Source organism: Oenanthe melanoleuca, chromosome 1A, assembly GCF_029582105.1.
Source record: "Oenanthe melanoleuca isolate GR-GAL-2019-014 chromosome 1A, OMel1.0, whole genome shotgun sequence".
Lineage (NCBI taxonomy): Eukaryota > Metazoa > Chordata > Aves > Passeriformes > Muscicapidae > Oenanthe > Oenanthe melanoleuca.
Genome location: NC_079334.1, coordinates 60,170,645 through 60,190,404, shown reverse-complemented (window position 1 = coordinate 60,190,404; position 19,760 = coordinate 60,170,645). Strand labels below are relative to the sequence as shown.

At 35.3% G+C, this 19,760-nt stretch overlaps 1 protein-coding gene across 6 annotated transcripts in view; it reads left to right on the top strand.

Annotated features, from left to right (window-relative positions):
- Positions 1–19,760, top strand: part of CACNA2D1 (calcium voltage-gated channel auxiliary subunit alpha2delta 1) — a 342,789-nt gene that overhangs the window by 305,340 nt on the left and 17,689 nt on the right. For 2 of the 6 annotated variants that reach the window (XM_056514818.1, XM_056514799.1), the window contains 16 exons: positions 124–195; positions 874–945; positions 4,640–4,701; positions 6,360–6,436; positions 7,600–7,614; positions 8,309–8,369; positions 10,000–10,097; positions 12,087–12,171; positions 12,379–12,441; positions 13,424–13,527; positions 14,778–14,864; positions 15,222–15,289; positions 16,276–16,314; positions 17,463–17,534; positions 17,971–18,123; positions 18,268–18,320. In XM_056514818.1, coding sequence (XP_056370793.1) covers positions 124–195; positions 874–945; positions 4,640–4,701; positions 6,360–6,436; positions 7,600–7,614; positions 8,309–8,369; positions 10,000–10,097; positions 12,087–12,171; positions 12,379–12,441; positions 13,424–13,527; positions 14,778–14,864; positions 15,222–15,289; positions 16,276–16,314; positions 17,463–17,534; positions 17,971–18,123; positions 18,268–18,320 — 1,181 coding nt within the window. The remainder of the gene's footprint in view (positions 1–123; positions 196–873; positions 946–4,639; positions 4,702–6,359; positions 6,437–7,599; positions 7,615–8,308; positions 8,370–9,999; positions 10,098–12,086; positions 12,172–12,378; positions 12,442–13,423; positions 13,528–14,777; positions 14,865–15,221; positions 15,290–16,275; positions 16,315–17,462; positions 17,535–17,970; positions 18,124–18,267; positions 18,321–19,760) is intronic. The other 4 variants (XM_056514809.1, XM_056514827.1, XM_056514841.1 and 1 more) reach the window with 3 other exon arrangements.

Below are 19,760 nucleotides of genomic sequence, written 5' to 3'. Positions count from 1 at the left end.
GATTAAAGTAGATGGGTAAGTAAACCCAGTAAAGTGGCTAATTTGAAATGAAGGGATAAAGTGGTTTGTAATATTACAGTGCTCTGTCTTTATTATTTGATCATGTAATATCTTCTGCTTCAGAATCCTAAATCTCAGGAACCTGTTACGCTGGATTTTCTAGATGCTGAATTGGAAAATGATATTAAAGTTGAGGTGAGATTACCTGGTTTCATAGTGCATGTTGCTGTTAGTATTTCAGCATAAAATAACTGTACAGCAATAAATGTTCTAGATTTTGAATGGGAATCTATTTCAATATAAATCTGAATTTTATATTTGTAAAGATGATGACTTTATAGACATGAGGTTATATTTAGGCCAGTTAAATCCCAGCATTACTTTTAGGCAAGGGCAATGCATTATATTCCTCTCATTTTGAAAAACATCCAGATTGCTACTTAAATTCTTCTTCATGAAGTAACAATTCCTGGGAAGGAAACCAGAATTTTTTTTCAAAACAGAACACTTTTTAATAGAATATTAAAATATTACCTGACATATTTTAAAAGTATTTCCCCATCTCATCTCTCTCTGTCAGTGCCCAGCATCAAGGAGTTTTATGGCATGGTCTTGCAATGCAAAGTGTACCAGAATTGTTGCTTCATAGCTCTACTGATTCAGTATATATTTGGGTAAAACAACTTCTAATTGGAAAAATCTGAAAATTGTAAACAAAACTTTTTTTAAGAGTTGTGACTTCCATTTGCATTAGCATTTTCCATGTTTTTAAGAAACATTTTGATCACTTGAATGATTGCTCATGTTACTTGCAACACCTACATTTCTTCTTTTTTTTTAATATCACTTTTTCCTTTTCTTCCTTGCCAATAGATTCGGAAAAAAATGATAGATGGAGAAAGTGGAGAAAAAACATTTGAAACACTGGTCAAGTCCCAAGATGAGGTAAGATAGGAACCCAAAGAATTACATTTACAGGAATAAACCAATACAGAAAAATAATGTGAATTGGTGAAATGCTGGTATGCTCATTTTGTAATGACAGTTTGTACCATTTTTTCCCTCAAGATTTGCTGGTTTTATTGGCTTATAGTAAAAAAAAAAAAAAAAAAAAAATTATGTACTTAGGGAAAAAAAAATGTTTTGTTTCTTGGCTTCTTTGGTGCATCATTAATCAGGCAGTTGTTGATGAGGTCTTACACTCTTCAACAGGAAATGGACCCAGCCTACTTCTGTGCATGAATTCCAAAACAAAGTGCTTAATTTTCTTGTGGAGATGTGTGAGGATGGGTTTGGTAATTTTATATTGTGGTTGAATGGGAAGAAAATTGTGAGAAAAAATAATAAAGTAATATTTTTATGCCAGTAATGAAGACTCTTTGGAATAAGCAAATTCATCTTGCAGTTCTATCATGTACTTTCTGAACAACTTGTTGGGTTCATTATTTTCTTGTCCAAAATACTTATTCCTGATAAACATTGCTACTGTTTTGTCTAATAAGCAGACATGTTTCCTAGCAATAGGAATCACTCAGATTTGATATGGGCCATTACATGAGTGCTCAGTGAGAAGAAATCATGACTGATGTGCTGAAGGAGCAGTTCTGGCCAGAGCATGCCCCACAGTTACAGTTCTACAACAACTCTTTGAAACACTTTTGCTCTGAACATAAGTCAGTTTGAAGATACCTAATTTGATGACAGCAGACACTGCACAACCTACATATATAACCTCACTGAAACAATACTTAGAAGAATTGCTTGGAAGAATTCATACTGTCTTTCCCTTCTTCCCTTTATCTTCCAGAGACCTGTATCAGCAGTGCCCTCACCTCCTTTACTGTTCCATGCTTTCTCACAGTAAAATGCTAAACCAAGCTTTACAATACTGCTTTATAATCTCTGGGTAAATCCTGCTGTGGGAAAAAAAAAAAAAAGTGGTTTCTCCTGAATGGTTCCACTGTTGGGGAATGGTGCACAAATAGGTGTTTTCTGGGGCAGAGAGGCTAAGCCCCAGTGGATGCCAGTTCTGCCCCTCATCTGTGTCAGAAGGTGATGCTATTTAGGATGACACCAGTCTGTTCCCTTAAGGGAAACTGGCTCATTCCTGACCCACTGTCAGAGTCCAAAATCCTGCTGGCATCTGAATTGAGGATAAACTTCTCCTGAGTTAAGAGACTCCATGCTGGGACATTTTCAGATTTATGTTATTTAGTTTAAGTGGAGCCTTTCCAGGTCTGTGGGTAAAAAAGGCTCTGTGTATGTGGTCAGAAGAGGGAGGGTTAGAAGGTCACAAAAATACAATAACACGATTCTGGTTGTACAAGAAATTGTATTAATGGCAAATGTTGAAAAGGTTTCAGGCTGTTTTAACATTTCTCAGGCTCTGTGCTACAAAAAGACCTGAAAGAGGCAGTCCTGCCTTCTTTGCCCAAAGAAAAAGGGAGGGAAGAATTGGGAATGCTGAAGTCAGTTACAGTATCTGGGCAGGAGGAAGGATGTGACATCCCTGGGTGCATGAGAATGTGCCAATTACACACGGCCCAGACCACAATCTGTGTTGGAATAATATATCCCAAGCCTTTGAACCCAGATGTTTCAATGCCAATGAAATTAATTATCCTCACCTTCCCTTGCACCATGGCTCAAGATTTCTTCTCCGAGAGAAAAAAGGAGCAGCCAGAGCTGGCTGGCTGTGATGAGTGCTTCTAGCCATTGCACCCTCCCAGCTCCAGGCTGCTAGAACCAGAAAAAAGCTGCTCTAAGCCACGGGCCACGCATGAGCCATGCATCACTGAGCCCTTGATAGCTTCATATATTTTCTTATAAAAAGGGCTGATGTGGTCGGTTGCTCTGAACTGACAGCCGCAGTCTTCAGGCTTAAAATTTATGTTCCTTTTGTTTTGCTTTTTGGTTTAAGTCTGCATCGCTGTCCCTTTGTGTTGCAGCTGGCCCCGGCAGTGTCTGGGGAGATGACTTCACGCTGCAGCAGGGCCTGGGCTGTGGCAGATGTGGGTGGGGTGCCTGGAGTCTCCCGGGGCCGCGGGGCCTTTCCGAGGAGCAGGGAAGGTGCCGCAGGGACAAAAGCATTGCCACACTTGGCATGGGGGCGGGCAGCACTGAAACTGAGGGTCTCAAAAGCTGCAGTAACGTGTGAGATGTTTGGCAGCTCTGCTGGCGATGGGATGCTCTCAGACTGGCCTGTGGGAGCTGAGCTGTGAGGATGTGTTACCTGCTGGGTTACCTTCGAAGGGAGCCTTCAGCTAATTTGCTTTCAAGCACTCTGACAATGCTGGTGGCAATAGGATTTAATTACAGCCCAGTTCTTCCCTCCCCTCCCACCGTGGGCACTTCTTTCTCTTCTGGAGGTACATGTGTGACCCATGACTCTGTGTCTGGTTTGGAGGGACTGCCAGCACTAGCTCAAGTGGCTAATTCTAGCCTGAAGTACATATTAAGTATAAATAGGCTTTGATAGGAACCTCTTCAACTATCTTTTTGCCTTAAATTTTAAATATATCAGGGTACTAGACACTGTTATATGCATCTTCTTTCTGTTTTTCTTTTGTATTTTCTGATTTTCTTTCAAAAATTAGTATTAAATTATTTATACTGTCATGCTGGACTGAAATCAGCAGCCAGGTAATGAGAAGGTTTCAATTTATTAACGACATATAAGTCACCTCTGTTCCACAGCCATGGTCATTTTCCCACTATCCTTTTACCATAGGGAAAGAAAGAACCTAGAGGTGTACCTGTGATACCTTTCAGTAATGTTTGTGATGTTGCAGTGCAACAGCTGTACAGTCTTCATTGCTGGCATACTTACAAAAGTGTGATTGGAAAGTAATGTGTTGCAGCTGGCATAATCTTACAGTTTTCAAAGTGGAAAACTGAGTAAAACTATGTCAGCCAGGTGTATTAATGATTAAATCTATGGGGAACTGTGGGACTGTGCTTATCACACTATTTTTCATACCACAAGAAAACAAATGGTAAAGATTACCCTAATGTATGAAGTTATTTTAAAAGAAACATTTATTTCAATGTTAATTTTTTTCCCAAAATTCAAAACCTCCTTAATGAGATTAAAAACACGTGTTAAGTTTAGCAGGGGGTGTCTATACAATCAGAATTACCAGACTGTGCCTGTAGTTATGATTCAAATTTAAATGCATTAAGCCAATGGTGCTGTGACCTGAAATGACAGGTTCTGGGTGTTTTTGTTTTTAAAGACTTACCTACAAAGTCATTTGGTAACTGAAGGGTGTTTTTTGTCTTTCTGTAGATTAACTGCAAAATGATCCATAAAAGAGAAAGCGTTTTTTATCAAATTTAAATCAATAAATAAAGATTCTCTTAGATCTGGCTAACGTGAGAATTATAGGCCAGATTTGTCTGATTTTATTTGAATTTTGCTAATGTTCAGTAAAAATTATATGTTTGATTCCTTTGCAAAACATAAGTTTGTAAAATATTTAAGGAAAGGAGTTGCAGTTCAGCCCATTTTTTTAGCAAAATAATAAATAGAAATCCAACAGATTAGTACTTGATTTGGCACAGTATTTCTCAAAGAAAGGTCACAATTGTTGAAACTGCTTGGCTTAATAATTTAATTTTTCACCAAATCTCTTTGTAGAGGTATATTGATAAAGGAAACAGAACATATACATGGACTGCTGTGAATGGCACTGACTACAGGTAACTTTTTTTTGTTCTCTGACTTCCTTTGTTCATTTAAGTGTCCTTTTGGTTAACTTTGGTTAATATTTTTAGCATTACACTTTCTATACTAGCCAAGGCAACACTGGTGTGTATATTATTTCAAGTTCATTTAAGCAAACAGCATTGCAACATTAGAAGGAATGTTGAAATATTTCTTAACATTACTCAAAACAGTAAAGGTTTTCCAAGTCTCAGGAAAGTTTAACTATTGTAGTTCAAAACTGCATGGTATAAATATTTAGTCAAATTTAGTCCAAAATGCTCATTCTGTTATAGTGAATTGCAGTAGTCCTCAGCCAAGTTGGATCCCAATTTCTGTTCTCTTCTGCACAGGTGTACAGTCACTGAGACTGCAAACATTAATTTGAGTGTAAAACAAAACAAATCAGTTTTAACAACAGAACATTAACCTAGGATCTTCTATTCACTATTCCATTTTTCTGTTGTACTGCCTCTATCTTTACATTCAGCGAGAAAGGGAAATTTTTATCAGACTGCCATCTAGCAATCACTAGAGAAATACATTTGATTTACATGACTCAATTCTGCCTGAGCTTCTTGGCATGAGATATAGCAATAAATCCTCAGAGTGCCCTTGCATAAAACCTATTAAACATAAAATTATAGATTTTAATTAGCAATTTCTGCTAGCAGTAACTGTTAATGACAGGTAAACTGCCACTGATTTCCCTAGAGGAGAATTGGTAGAAGGCTATCACTAAATATTCAGCAATCTTGCTTATATTCTGTGTAAATTGCAACTGTGTCATTAAAGGTCAGCTCGTTTATGGCTCAACTGTACAACATTTTTAATGTTAATTTCTGCAGCTCTTCATTAGGAACTGTTGCAGTTCTGCATGGATGAAATCCAAATGTAAAAATTAAGGATGCTACTTGGGAGTTGATGATACCTATTTAATGATTACTCATACCTCCTGTCCTTTGCATACATTTTTAGAACTGAACCCTTCTATGTATGTGTAGAATTTAGCTGCAAAAAGAATTCCTACATATATTGAACAAAAATAAGTATACTATAAAAGAAAACATTGCAAATGCTCTGCAAATCTTAAAATATTATTGCATGATTATCTTCAATATTGTTATTGGTGATTGCATGATTAAAGAAAATATTTTTTTTGCTTCCTGAAGGTAATGTGAATGCAAGTATTGCCAGATGCTTTTCCTGGAGAATATTGATCATTGTTTTATTTGTGAGAGTCTCTTGTTGTATAATGTGTGCAAATCAGCACAGTGCTAAGTGGTATTTTTACTGTCAGTGATCACCAGGACATGTTATATTGGGATGTTAAATCTGTCTGAGGAAGATACAAAAATCATGTATTTTTTTTTTATTTGCAATTATTTGGAAATTCCTTGATTATCTGCTAAAAAGTGCATTTGTGTTAAAAAGTGTAAATAAGAATTGAAATAAAAACAGGGATCCTGAGGATTGGCATAAATGTACTTGTGTCTATTACTGCAAGTGAGGCTGGTGTATCGCTGTGTGCCTGCCTCATCTTGTGCCAGTCCAAATCCCAGAATTGTCAATTGCTTCCTAAACACAGGGAAGCTGAATCTGGAAAACTGCTGCAAACAACATAATTGCTTTGCTCCTCTCATTTCTGTTGCAGTTTGGCACTGGTGTTACCATCATACAGTTTTTATTATATTAAAGCCAAAATAGATGAACCAATAACTCAAGCAAGATGTAAGTACTGTAAAGATTCCCTGGTTTTGTCTTGTATTGCCAAGTCTCAGATTCACTTAAAAAGCAATGTTTGAATTTTATAAATTTTGTGGAATCCACTGATGTTATCATGATGTACCCAAAATCTCCAGCAATGATTCTAACCCGTTGTAACATCTGAGGTGCAAGAAATATTCTATAAAAATAGAATATGTGCAGAACTTGTCAGTTCCACTGACAATCCCTACCCCTTGCTCTGTGCCTGTAGAATCATTGCTTTGTGTATCCTCTATTGCTGTCATTTTAAGGGTCTGGATACTATTTTTTTCATTCTATTAGCAAAATATAGTGATACAGACTATGCTTTTTTTAATTTTGTCTTTCAGTTACAGTATAATATTTGGCAAAGTATCTCTGCTTGAGCAGTGTGAAAGCCCTGTTTGCTTTAGGTTGCAGTTAGGTTTTTATTTTGCATTCTACAAATAGTTTTAGTGATTGTTTGCATTGTATTTTTAGATTAGACTGATTTCAAACCTTTTATAGATTCTGAAGTGATAGCTGGAAATTATACTTGTCAGTATTCAAAGGCTTTTTGTTTATTAGGTGTAGCTTAACTGTAGTCTAGGTAGTACACAAAATAGAATCAATCACAGCTTTTTAACTTTAATCAGGGATAATGATAAATTTAGAACAAGTATTGAAATTTTGAAAAACCACAAAAAACCTCAGAGACATAGGTACTGTAAGTTTAGAGAAAATTTGGTTAACAATGCATCACTCTCCTCTACCCTTGCTCCCACTTATGAAGAGGAATATAGCAAATATTAATAATCAGTGATTTATTTTGTAAGTTTTTCCAGTACTGTGTACTTTAAATTAAATTTTTAAGCAGAGACTATGATTCTCTTACATGCACTTATATCAGTAAAACCTGCAAAACAGACCCTTGAAATAGCCACAGTGTATAGAAGGTACTGAGAAATAACTGACAAGAACCTATTCTGCAGTCTTCAGAGATGTTTGTCTTTTATTTTTTCCAGACTACAGCTGTATGTAAATTGAACCTTTGAATCTATGTACAATATTTTTATTCAAGGGGCTGTTTGAATAAAATATTGCTTTGTGACCCCTTGTGCTTTACCCTGTTTTTTTCTGTTTCCCTGCTTTCTCTTTCTGGTGGATAGGGACAACCAAAAAGGGCAAGTATATTCTTGTTGCTCAATTTCCTTCTGTTTACTGCAGTTCATATTTTTCACTTATATTTCTATTCCTACTGGATATTCTCCTCTGTATTCCTCATCTCAGGATTTCCTTCATGATCATTGGGTACCATAGCAATAGAAAGGGGGAAAAAAAAGTGAAGTATTTTTTCTGTTTTCATGCACATTTCAATATGTTGCTAATCTCCAATCCTTCTTTGTCTGGTCCTCTCACTGTTCAGTGATATCAGCTATTAAAGCCTTTTTTTTTTTCAGTAGGATTTATGGTGATGCTACCACGACTGAGTTTTTAAAATTTTATTGCAGAAATTATTAGGGGTATTTTTATTAATGTTCTAACAACTCAGTGTCACAAGTATTTGTTTGTATCACAGTTTACTTCTAGTGAAAATCTCATTTGTTTTCATGTTGCTATGCTAGTTAAATGTCTTCCTTACATAAATTGTTAGATATTATCTTACTGTTGCCAGTTGTATATTGTATACAATAATCAAGTCATTTCTTCCTATGTTGCAAAATATTGAGAAGCATAGAATTATTTTGGGGGAAAGTGTCTCAAACATTTATTTCTAAATTCATGGATGCATGCAAAAGTTAGCCAAATAGTCTGAGAAGAGGAATGATGGTAAAAATTCCAATTTACTTACTTGGTGTTTACTCTCCATCTTTTTAGTTTCAGAGTCACTGAAGCTGGATAATTTTGATGAATCTGGCTATACGTTTTTAGCACCAAGGTTGGTTGATTTCCCAGTAATAACTGTTAATTTGGTAAAAAATTAGCAATCTTTTCTCATGCTGGAATGTAAATACCATCTTTAGGCTCTGATTTCTGCTCCTGTTAGTCTGAGAGCTGTAAAAACTGATATTGATTTTTTAATGGAAAACTTATTCACATCTTGGTATTTCTTGTGGTTCTGACTTCTAAGATTTTACAACTGTTTTTAAAAAAGGTTTCATCATACTTACCACAACATGTTTCCAGACTTCAAGACAGAGGGTTTCAAATCTCTCTATAATTTAATTATTAGTTAATTTTCAATTAATCAATCCTAAAAAATATTAAGTAATTGAAAGTTTATTAATTTCATTAGTTCCCTGAGGGTTTTTTTAAGAGAAATTCTGCAGTTCTTCTTTCCCTTTTAAAATTATGTTCACAAGGGAAACCTAGTATGATAAAAACTTCCTTAAATTTAAGTTCCTCTAAAAGACAGTTGTGATAAATAAAGGAATTGCTGTACACTTAAGATCAATAGAGAATTGTTGCATTCTTTTTTATCCGATAAATTTCTGTAGACTTTTAAATTTCAATTATTAGATCTATTTCAATTAATAAATTGATTTATATAAAGTCTTCTACCTTAAAATGTATCCTAGCTTAACATTCCAATTTAATTTTTCTGAAAAGCTAAAGCTTTTGAGAATTATTTGTACCAATTAGCAGCTTCCAGCAAGTCCCTACTGTCCTACATGAACAAAATCTGTTTGATATGTAGCTCTGGTTAAATGTGAATATTGGTATAGTAAGGTAAAATCTGCCTGTGGTATTTCTGGATTATGGTAAAGTAAATAAAGGGTAATAAAATATCATAGTCATATGAAATACTTGAACAGACTTGTGTGTAAAACTAAATTCATATAAAAGCTCATTTTAAAAAGAGAGCCTGTGCTTTACTGCTAAATTATCTTTAAATTTTAATCAAAATTGTTTAATGCCACTCATCATATAATATTTGCCTCCAAAATCCCCAGTGACTTTTATTTTGCTTGTTTGCATTCAGTGAATTGCTCAATGATATATTGCTTCCTTATATTATATAAGGAACAGGAGTTTATCTGTTTTACATGTATCCAAACAAAGAGTGTTTACATGTTCATGTCATTTGTACCCTACAAAAATTGCATTTAAAACTTCTCAGAGGATAGGACCTTAGACTATAAATGTGGTCTCAGCTGAGCATGTGGTGGCTGTTTCACCAGCAGTCCAGGTGCTTTTAAAGTTTAACCCAGGAGTAATTTAAATTAACTGGGCATGTTTTTAGTGTACAAACTATGATCTCCTAATATGTATATGTCCTGCACTACTCCTCAGTTTTTTTCTGGGAATCTATGCCCTATTTCATGCATGCAGTTTTCTTACAATCCAAATCCTAACAAATGCTTAGGCAGGTGTTTGAACACCTTATTTCCTGTGGATATCAGAAATAATTGATATGGAGATCATTAAGTACTGATCGTGGCAGCCAATTGATACAGTCATGCCAGCTACTTCACAATAGTTGTACAATCCTGCTTGGAATTCTAAATTGTCTGCTTTACTAGCACAAGGAAAAAATATGAGAAAACTTATGTTTTGTTGTTTTTCAGAGAATACTGTAGTGATGTAAAAAAATCAGAAAACAACACTGAGTTTCTATTAAATTTCAATGAATATATTGACAGAAGTACTCCAAGCAGTTCATCATGTAAGTAACTTCTAACCTCTCTGAAATTTTTCCTTAGGAAAACACCTTCTCATGGATGAGAGTTCATGCTCAAATTTTGTGGGTGTTTTTTGTTTTGTTTTTTTGTTTGTTTGTCTGTTTTTTGGGTTTTGTTTGGTTTTTTGTTGTGTTTTTGTTTGGGGTTTTTTTAGAAATGTATCTATGTTAGGATTTTCTATCCAAAGTAGAGAGTGTAAAATTAGTTTACAAGTTTCTGGCTTTATTTTAGAAAGTTTGTAAGGCATTATTCATCCCATGTTTTCCATAATTCCTCTCAGCATTTTGCTCAAGCATCAAATAACTACTGGTTCATTTTAATAAACTCCAAATATTTTTGAGTTTATATTTTCTCACTTGAGTGTAGCAGCCAAAGTAAGTCTGAAAAAGAAATCTTGTAATGAAGTCTTCAACCTTTCTTGTAATTTTATTCCAAAATAAGTAAAGAAATTAAATTCGAGACCAAAATAACCAATAACCAGAATAAAAGATAAGGAAGTTATTTTGCTGGTTAGCAAAATGGTTAAAGAGATCTCACTTGGTCTTGAATAGCTGAAGACCACAGATCCAGGTAACTGCTGCAGTGATGAGCACTGAGCTTTGGGAAGGGATCAATTCTTATTTTGAGATTGGACTTTAACCTCTGTTTAGAATAAATGAAGAGTTGTTACCGTCAATAAGGTGTTAAAGCCTTGTTCTCATGAAAAATCAGTGTTTGGATTTGGTCTGGTACATGACATCTGAATGTACCATTATTAATAATGTATAAATCCTTGGAATAACCTTTTTTTTTTTTTATATTGCTTTCCTCAAGTCTTTTTGACATGTTGCTGTCAGGGATAACTGATCAATTCAGAAACAATCTCTCTGCTAGACCATGTAGCTGAAGGAATGTCCACTTAGATACAAAAGGAAATGTTTGTGTGCATGTATGGGTGTTTGGTGTTCTTTAAATAGAGTGATCTTATTCACTGACACATTGCTGGCTGACTGAAATTTTATTTGAATACCTTGACTCAGTCTTGGAAATTCAAAGATTCACCTCCAGTGATAAAAGCAATTAATGATAATTAATAAAATTTAATAAAAAACCAAAAATTCCTGTGTAATATAAACTATAAGCAAATATTGAGGACACATTAAGGAATGTTGCAGTATACAGTAGTGCTTAGTAAGTAATTATTCCAGAAATGTTATCTACTTGCTGCTCTGTTTCAGTTTGGAATATGCAGCAATATTTTTTCCTTTTTTTTCTCCATAATTAAGTTATTTCAAAAATTGTCTCCTTAATGAGTAAACAGTGTTAACTAAAGGACTGAGTGGATGTAGAAATTATCTCAGCTAAAAATGCTTTTCAAAAGGAATAACAAATAAAATCCCCACATTGAAATAATCTTCATCTCCAGAATTACTGGAAAAAAAGGCTGAGAAGCATTGACTTCAAACCATCTTTTCAAAGAAATTTAGGCATGGCATCTCAGTATAAGTTACTGATTTAAAATTAGTTTATTTCCCTGTATCTATTGTCAGATGACAAATGTGTTTTATTTAGAGCCTAGTCATTCTAAATATATTAATGATGTAGTTGAATTTCATTAAGATTTGTTGTTTCCTTGCATCAACTGAGATAAAAAGTGTTTTAATAAACGCATGTTTTAGAAATAGGTTAAAATGCAGATTGTGGGGCTTTGCACAGCTGGGGCCTATACCCTTATCACCTTCTTATATCACCTTATTATTATTGATACAAAGGTAGGGTTTTAGGATACAAAGAAAATGTTTAAGTGAACTCAACAGTGAGAGAGCACCTATTTAATTAGCTGACATAATTTGAAGTTAGGCAGAATGTCTAATATTAAAAGCCACAATCTTTGTGGCTGGAGCATCTTGACAACTCAGAATTTCATTTTAGGCTTTTATTGAAACTCCATCTCATATGGTTTCAGCTGACTTACATTTTAACTGTTTTGATAGGTAATGCTGATATGGTCATTAGACTTTTGCTAGATGCAGGATTTACAAATGACCTTGTCCAAAATTATTGGAGTAAACTGTCTCTGTAAGTATTCTTTTTATTGATTTTTTTTAATGGATTTCAGAGTTTGAATACAGAAACTTACACATCTGTGTGTATATACAGATATGTAGTTAATGTTACATAGAATAGGTATTTATTCACAGTTATGCACTTTAATGGAAACACATGATATGGGAATTTGGTAGAATTTCAGTCAGTTTTCATTTTAGATCTTATTTTTATTTACAGCGATGGAGTTGTTGCACAATTTGTTGTTACAGATGGTGGAGTTACTAGAGTTTTTCCCAAAAGGTAAGAATTATTACAATAGTATAATATGGTAATTTGGAAGCCTGAAAGGGTGGTCTCTTTAGGAGTGGTTTTATTGAATGAAAAGCTACAGTCTCCTAGGGTCTGATCTCTACTGATAGCTATGGAATTAATGGAATGTCTTGTTTTTCTTCAATTTTACCTGTGTCACTGCTTGAAACTAATGTGTCCCATTATTTTCATGGCAGACCCTTGTAATACAAATTTCTAGTCAGTGTAGAGTAGCAGTAAAAGCCATGCCTCTGTATTAGCAGTGGGGCCATGCTAATTGCTAATAGGTAATTACTCCACAACACTCAGTTGTTTGGCAGGCTGAAAATACTGAAAAGTAATGGGTGATTTTGTTTTTTTAGACTAAGATCAGACCTAAAGGTCCAGGATCTTCATTAGAGAAAAATGTATCATTGTCAGAGAACAAAAAGGGAATGTGGATTTGACAGACAGTAAACTAGACACACCCCCCAGGAGTGACTGGGAGTAGTGAGGGCACCAGTACAGATCTGCTGGTAAATAGCAAATTTATCTATTTTCTTAGGTTATTCTGTGTTCCCCAAAATGTGAAAATGGCAATGAATTTTACTCCTCAAGTGAGTTTTTTTCCTATTTTGGGATTATTAATGATATTAAATCTTTCAGGATTAAGCTCAAAGCATAGCAAAGGTTCATTTAGATTTTTTGTAAGTAGTGTTGCAGTTGTTTTTGTCACAACAAATCAAAACGTGATGAGACTAAATGAAAGGTTTTCCAAGAATACTAATTCTTTTTCCCCAGGTTTGTTTGTTTAGAGTTTTTCTAATGATTACACCTGTCTTTTAACCAGTGAAAATCACAGAGCCTGAGGACAATAAGAATAAATCTCACATATTTTTCTACTGTGAAACATTGAAAGAAAGCAAACCTTCATTATGCAGCTTTAATGAGACTCTAAACTGTCTTTTTTCATCCCTGTTTTTTTTCTGTTTAGGGCAGGAGAAGATTGGTTGGAAAATGCAGAAACTTATGAAATCAGCTTCTATAAGAGGAGTTTAGATAATGACAACTATATTTTCACAGCTCCATACTACAACAGTAAGTCATCACAGTTTGGAAATGTCAGAGCTTGCTAGTCCAGTGTGAGTTTCCCATACCAGATGAGGTCACTGACAAAAGATGCAAGCATGACACCTCATAGGGACAGAAATATTGTGATAATATCCATTATTAAGGAAAAGCTAGGAGGCACTAAATGAGGTCATCATAATTTGTCAACTAGTCTGGTGGCCCTGTGTGCTCAGAATTAACCTAAGGGAAAACATACAGTACTGGTGTTCATTCAGTGTATTGAAACTCTGTTTTACAGAGATACTGCAGAGATACAGGCAGAATTATTTTAACAGAAAGTGAAATAAAATTGCATTCATAGACAATAACTCTGCCTTAAGGTCTTAACAGAGCTCAGTTCTGTATACTGTCTCAGCACCCCCAGCACTCACTTGGGGTCCAGGCATGAGAGGCTATAACTCTACCCACTGCACCACTACTTAGTTTAAACTTTGTTTTTGAATTCTATTACAGCTGTGCTTATTCACCAAAACCAATTGGTCTGAGATTATGTGACATTTCAAACCTATATAAGCAGAATAGCAAGTGCTGGTTATTGATGTGAGGAACATTAATCATCACAAGTTTGTCGAAAAGCAGATGCTACCACAAATGACATACTGCTCTCTTAAACATATGGGATCCTTCATTGCTGTTGTTTCATAATTATTTATTGCATTTTTTTTTTCTATTTTAAATATAAAGATGTTAATTAAGAAAAGTCCCTGAAGCCTTTGTTGCTCCTCAAATAGCTCCAAGGACTTTTGACTTGCCTTTTTATACTAAGCAGTGTTGAAAACAGTTTGAAGTCTGTCAGAGCAGAAATTGTGCATTAGTGGGTGGTGTCAGTATACCCTGCATTGAAAAATACACAGACAACATCAGGATAACATCTTTGGCTCTGATCCTGGTTTTTGCAAAGCTCCCACATCTGTACAGGTATTCAAGGCCCTTTTGCAGAAGAAAAGGCTACAGTAACTTTATGATGCAGTCAAATGGGGAATAAAAAGAAAAAAAGTAAATACAAATATTTCTTAGTCATACCAGTGTTGGTAATCTGAGCTATCACAGGTGATAAATGTGTACTACAGCTGGATCAATGCTTTTGGATAAGGATTTTTTAAAATCATTCTGGTATTTGAATGATAATAGATTTTAGTTTAGGAGGAAGAGCTTTTATGTCACCCTAACTTCTTTTTTTTTTATTTGTTTGTTTTTTTTCTCCTCGATACTGTCAGAAAGTGGTGCCAATAGCTATGAATCAGGTATTATGGTAAGCAAAGCTGTGGAAATAGAAGTTGATGGGAAGCTTCTGAAGCCAGCAGGTAAGATAGAATGGTGCTGAAACTTGAAACACTTTAGTTATTTTTGCTCAACAGTGAATTGGAAATTCAATTGAGATTTCAAAGGAGCTTCACTTTATAATAACATTACTTTGTCTGTGACAGTTTTAATCTTTCTAGTGGAAATTGTTTGCATTTGAGTAAGAGTGTTTAATTTATTAGTTTCATGAATGGTGTTGGTGATCAGACAATTGAACAAAAATTGTATTTAATCCTTCTCCAGTTCAATGATTTAGATATAATTATAATTCCCCCACACACACACTTTTTTAGGATTATGCAGTTACCTTTTTTTTCCCTTCATTTTACTGAGAAAGACTTTCATGTATTTCTTGTTAGTTGTTGGAATAAAAATTGATGCAACCAGCTGGATGGAAAATTTCACAAAAACCACAATCAAGAGTCTGGTAAGCAATTGACCAAGTCTTTTTTGAACTTTATTTGCATTTCTCAAAGCTTCAGATGCAAATAGGTTTACTGTCTCTTTGTGCCAGAGTCACACTGATGCACAGTTGCCAAGTAGTTGTGGTATTTAAATCATCCAAATGCACAAAATAAATCTATTTTGAAATAGGCTGTATTTTGTACATGTCTTGCTTTCATAATTATAAAACATGGATAAAGACAAAGAAAAATTACATATTCTAGATAGTATTAAGGTTATGCTGTAGCAGTGAATAAAATCTGCAAAACTGGTGAATCTGTTTTTATTTAATATCCAGTCTGGCTGGTTTAGGAGCTGTAGTTCAATGGGGAGGCAAATGCATTGCCTAAGTGTCAGAACAGTTAAGGACAAAAATACAGGAGTGAAAAATGGAGAGTAAGATGAATATTTCAGAAAGAATGCTGATGACTCCAGCATTACCTGGTAGTTGTTTTGCTGAGGACATAATGCAGGGACACAGTTGTGTGTGTGTGTGTGTGCAGAATGCTGCAAGAACATGAGAAACACGTGCTAGGAGTCAAAGCCACAAAAGCCAGCTGGGTTGATGGGCTTCCTTTATCACTCAGGATACCCATGCCTTGAAGCTTTTCATGGTCAAGGAAGATACTTTTGAAGGCTTTCCTCCCAAATTCCAAATACATGGAAACCCTCCTGTTCTTTCTGACATCCTGACAAGTTCTCCAAACTATTTATCTGTATCAAGCATGCTAAAGGGAGTTGTATCAGTCTTTGGGAAAGGCAGTCAAGATTGTGCTATTGATTATTACTGAATACAGGTTGTTCAGAGAGAGATTTCTGATAAGTGATAAACACTCAAAATTAATTTAAATTTATATAGAAATATTGAAAACAGAATCTTTTGTTCTTGTCTTTAGGGATTAGTATAAATGCAAAATACAGTTTATTTTGTAACATTTTTGTGAAGATTACCATACTTCTGTTTTTTAGTGCAACAGTGAAATCTGTGGCTGTGAAAGAAATAGCATGGTAAGAAAATGTTTGGTTTATTAATATCTGGCAGAATATTGAAATTCACTCATTCTCTCTGGATCTATCTAAGAATATCTATTATTTGAGTGTTAATTTTAAAGAAAATATGGCTTAGTTTTTTGTGTCTTGAGAAAGATGAAGGTTAGGAGGGAAGGGGGGAAAGAGGGCATAAAACCAGGATGAGTGACTATGGTGATAAAGTTGTGAGAACAAGTGTAAAGAAAAATAGCAACCGATAATGATGTGAAGAAAAATGTGATAAAAATATAACAGTGGTTTGCAAAACAAGACAAATCCTGAGAAAAAAAAAGAATTTTTTTTTTAATCTAAGAAATAAAGCACCTCAGGAAAGGGTGAGTGCAAATTCAGAAGGACCAGAGTCCATAATGTGCCTTTCCTCAGTCATTGGTTCCCAGCACATTCAGGATACTTCTGCAGGCACTCAGGAGACCACAGATTCAGGGACTGCCACAATATCAGGTTCTGCCAGGTGCTGAAAAGATTTCCTGTGCTCAGGTCTTCTGAGTTCTTTTGAGGAATGTGAAGATCATTAAATGCAAGAATTACAGCAGAAAGGGCAGTGTGGGGAGTTGCCTATTTGACCTCACTGCTATCTCTCCAGTGTCGCTGCAAGGATCTTTTACAAAGTGCAAAGCATATGGAATCAGTGGGTTTCCCATTCCTATACCTGACACCTGGAATAATCCCACTACAGTCCTTGGCAAGTGAAAATAATCATGCCTAGCAAGATGGGAGCCTTCCCTTAAGATTTTTTGCCATTGAAAGCTGCAAATGGAAAAGTACTTTAAATACAGCTGAAGCACATGAGAAGTTGTAGCCCCTTATTATGAACTGAGTTCCAATTATAATCAGATTTAATAAGGATATAGCACTCTTGGAACAAGTATTGAGCAAATAAGAATTTGCAAAACAACTTTTATGAAATTAAGCCACAAATAAGCCTTTGATCTGTTCAAACTTTTATTATACTGATAATGCTAATTATTATAACTTAAAATTGGCCTTTGGCTATGGGTTTGTGATTTGAAGATACTTCTGATGTCTTGAAAAAAAAAAGTAGTTTCTTACAGACTGTTCTATTGACAAATCTTTCCTGTAAAACATATTTCACTTTCTTACAACAGCATGTGGACTGTGTTATCCTTGATGATGGTGGATTTCTTTTGATGTCCAATCGAGACGAATATACACAACAGGTATGTATGTTCTTTAAGAACAGAACATGAAAACCAATAGGAAGAAGTTTAAAGAGAAAAAATAATTAATTCTCAACTTACTCTAAAGATAATGTTTCTGAATCACAAAAATATTGCTGCATCAGAAATTCTAGGGGGTTTGTTAGCCTTTTTCAGTGTTTTTTATGGATAAGATACCAAACTTGCTACCAAGTTGCATTTTTTTGTGCTCTGCCATTAGGCTGGTAGGATACCAATGGACTTAAGATGGTGAGGACATGCAGTATGTTATCCACACACTTTCTTTCTCATATTCTTCTTGCTCTTCCCCAGGCAGGGTCTCACTGATAATGCATTTAACAGTTAATGTCTAACTGGGGAACTCAGAGCTGTGCACCTTGTTATGAGAAAAACACTCAGAATGTTTTACCTTATCTCTCTGTATTGCCCCCATCAGATTGGAAGGTTCTTTGGTGAAATTGACCCTGGGCTGATGCGAAACCTGATTAACATGTCCCTGTATGCCTTTAACAAGTCCTATGACTATCAGTCAGTCTGTGATCCCGAAGAAGAACCAAAGCAAGGAGCTGGACTTCGTTCTGCTTATGTGGTCAGTAGTCCCATGTGCAGTGACTGACAATCTCTTGAAAGTCTGCATGTGTTTATGCAAATAAAATAACCCCTTTTGTTGTTTTTTTTTTTTTTGTTTGTTTGTTTTTTTTTGGTTTTTTGTTTTTTGTTTTTTTTTTCCCAGCCTACAATAACAGATATTTTGCAACTTGGATGGTGGGCTTCAGCAGCTGCCTGGTGAGTATGAATGTGTAGGAAATATCTATATCCAAACTATAATTATTCAGTGGGTTGAAACTATTTGGTTTGGATTTTTATTTCCTCCATAAAAGTTCTCTGGACCCTTTGTTTCTGCGGTTTTTCATCATGAAAATTCTTAGCTATATCTCCAAACATGACTGTTTTGTCAACAGTTCAATTTAAAACTTCCCTGCCTGGTTTTGTGATTGTGTTTTCTGACTACAGAGTCAGCTTCAGGAAACAGAGTTTGGATGAATGGCCTAAGTATGATGGGCAGTTGTGAAGCCTATATTATCACATTTTGAATTACTGATCACTTAATTCCCTATTTCAGAATATCACCTTTGCCTTTTTCTAGCAAGAAGTCTTAATGTTTGTTTTTCAGTGAATCATTTTGCAAAGCACATTAATCAAACCAATCAGTTTGGGTTGGAAGGGATCATTAAAGGTCATCCTGTCCAACTTCCCCTACAATGAGCAGGCACATCTTCGACTAGATCAGGTTGCTCAGAGCCCTGTCCCCCTGACATTGAATGTTCCAGGGATGAGACACCTCCACCTCTCTGGGTAGCCTGTGCCAATGTTTCACCATCCTCATTTTAAAAAATATCTTCCTTGTGTCTAGTCTGCATCTTCCCTCTTTTAGTTTAAAACTATCACCCTTTGTCCTATTGGAACAGGCCCTGTTATAAAGGTTGTCCTCATCTTTCTTAAAAGCCCCTTTTCAGAACTGAAAGGCCACCATAAGGTCTCCTGCGAGCCTCCTTTCGTTCAGACTGAACCCCAACTCTCTCAGCCTTTCCTTAGGGCAAAAGTATTCCGTTCCTCTGATGATTTTTGTGGGTCTGGACCCTCTTACAGGTCCATGTTTTTTTGTGCTGAGGACTCCAGAGCTGACACAATACTCAGGTGGGGCATTTTCCCTTTTCAGAGCTGTGCTGATTGGCACTCATATCAGCTACTTCCCTCAGCACCACATTGGGATAAATAATTGGCTTTGAGGTGGTGCTTTTGCACCCTTAGAGACTGGTCCTTTTTCTAAAGCTTCATGGTACTGTTTTTTATTTATTTTCTAATAATAATTGCCAAACTGGAATAAATTACATCTTTTAGGAAGCTAAGAGTTAAAATATGTATCAGCTGAAAAACTGTAGTTTTCTCACAGAAGCACTATGAAGACTGTATGTTGTTTTTTATTTTTGGTTACATTTAGTTAACAGGAAGAGAAATAATCTTGGGTTTTTTTGGAAAACAGCAAAGCAAGCCTTAAAAATTGAAGATGGGCAATAATCCAGAAGAGAAACTTGAGTTCTTTTCAAACAGAGAAACTTCCGTTTATCAGTGCTCAAATCAGACTCAGTGGTCTGGTCTCAATTTGGACCTGAGGTTTATTTTGTGTGATGCTTAACTTGAAAGCACAACATTAAAGTACTATAT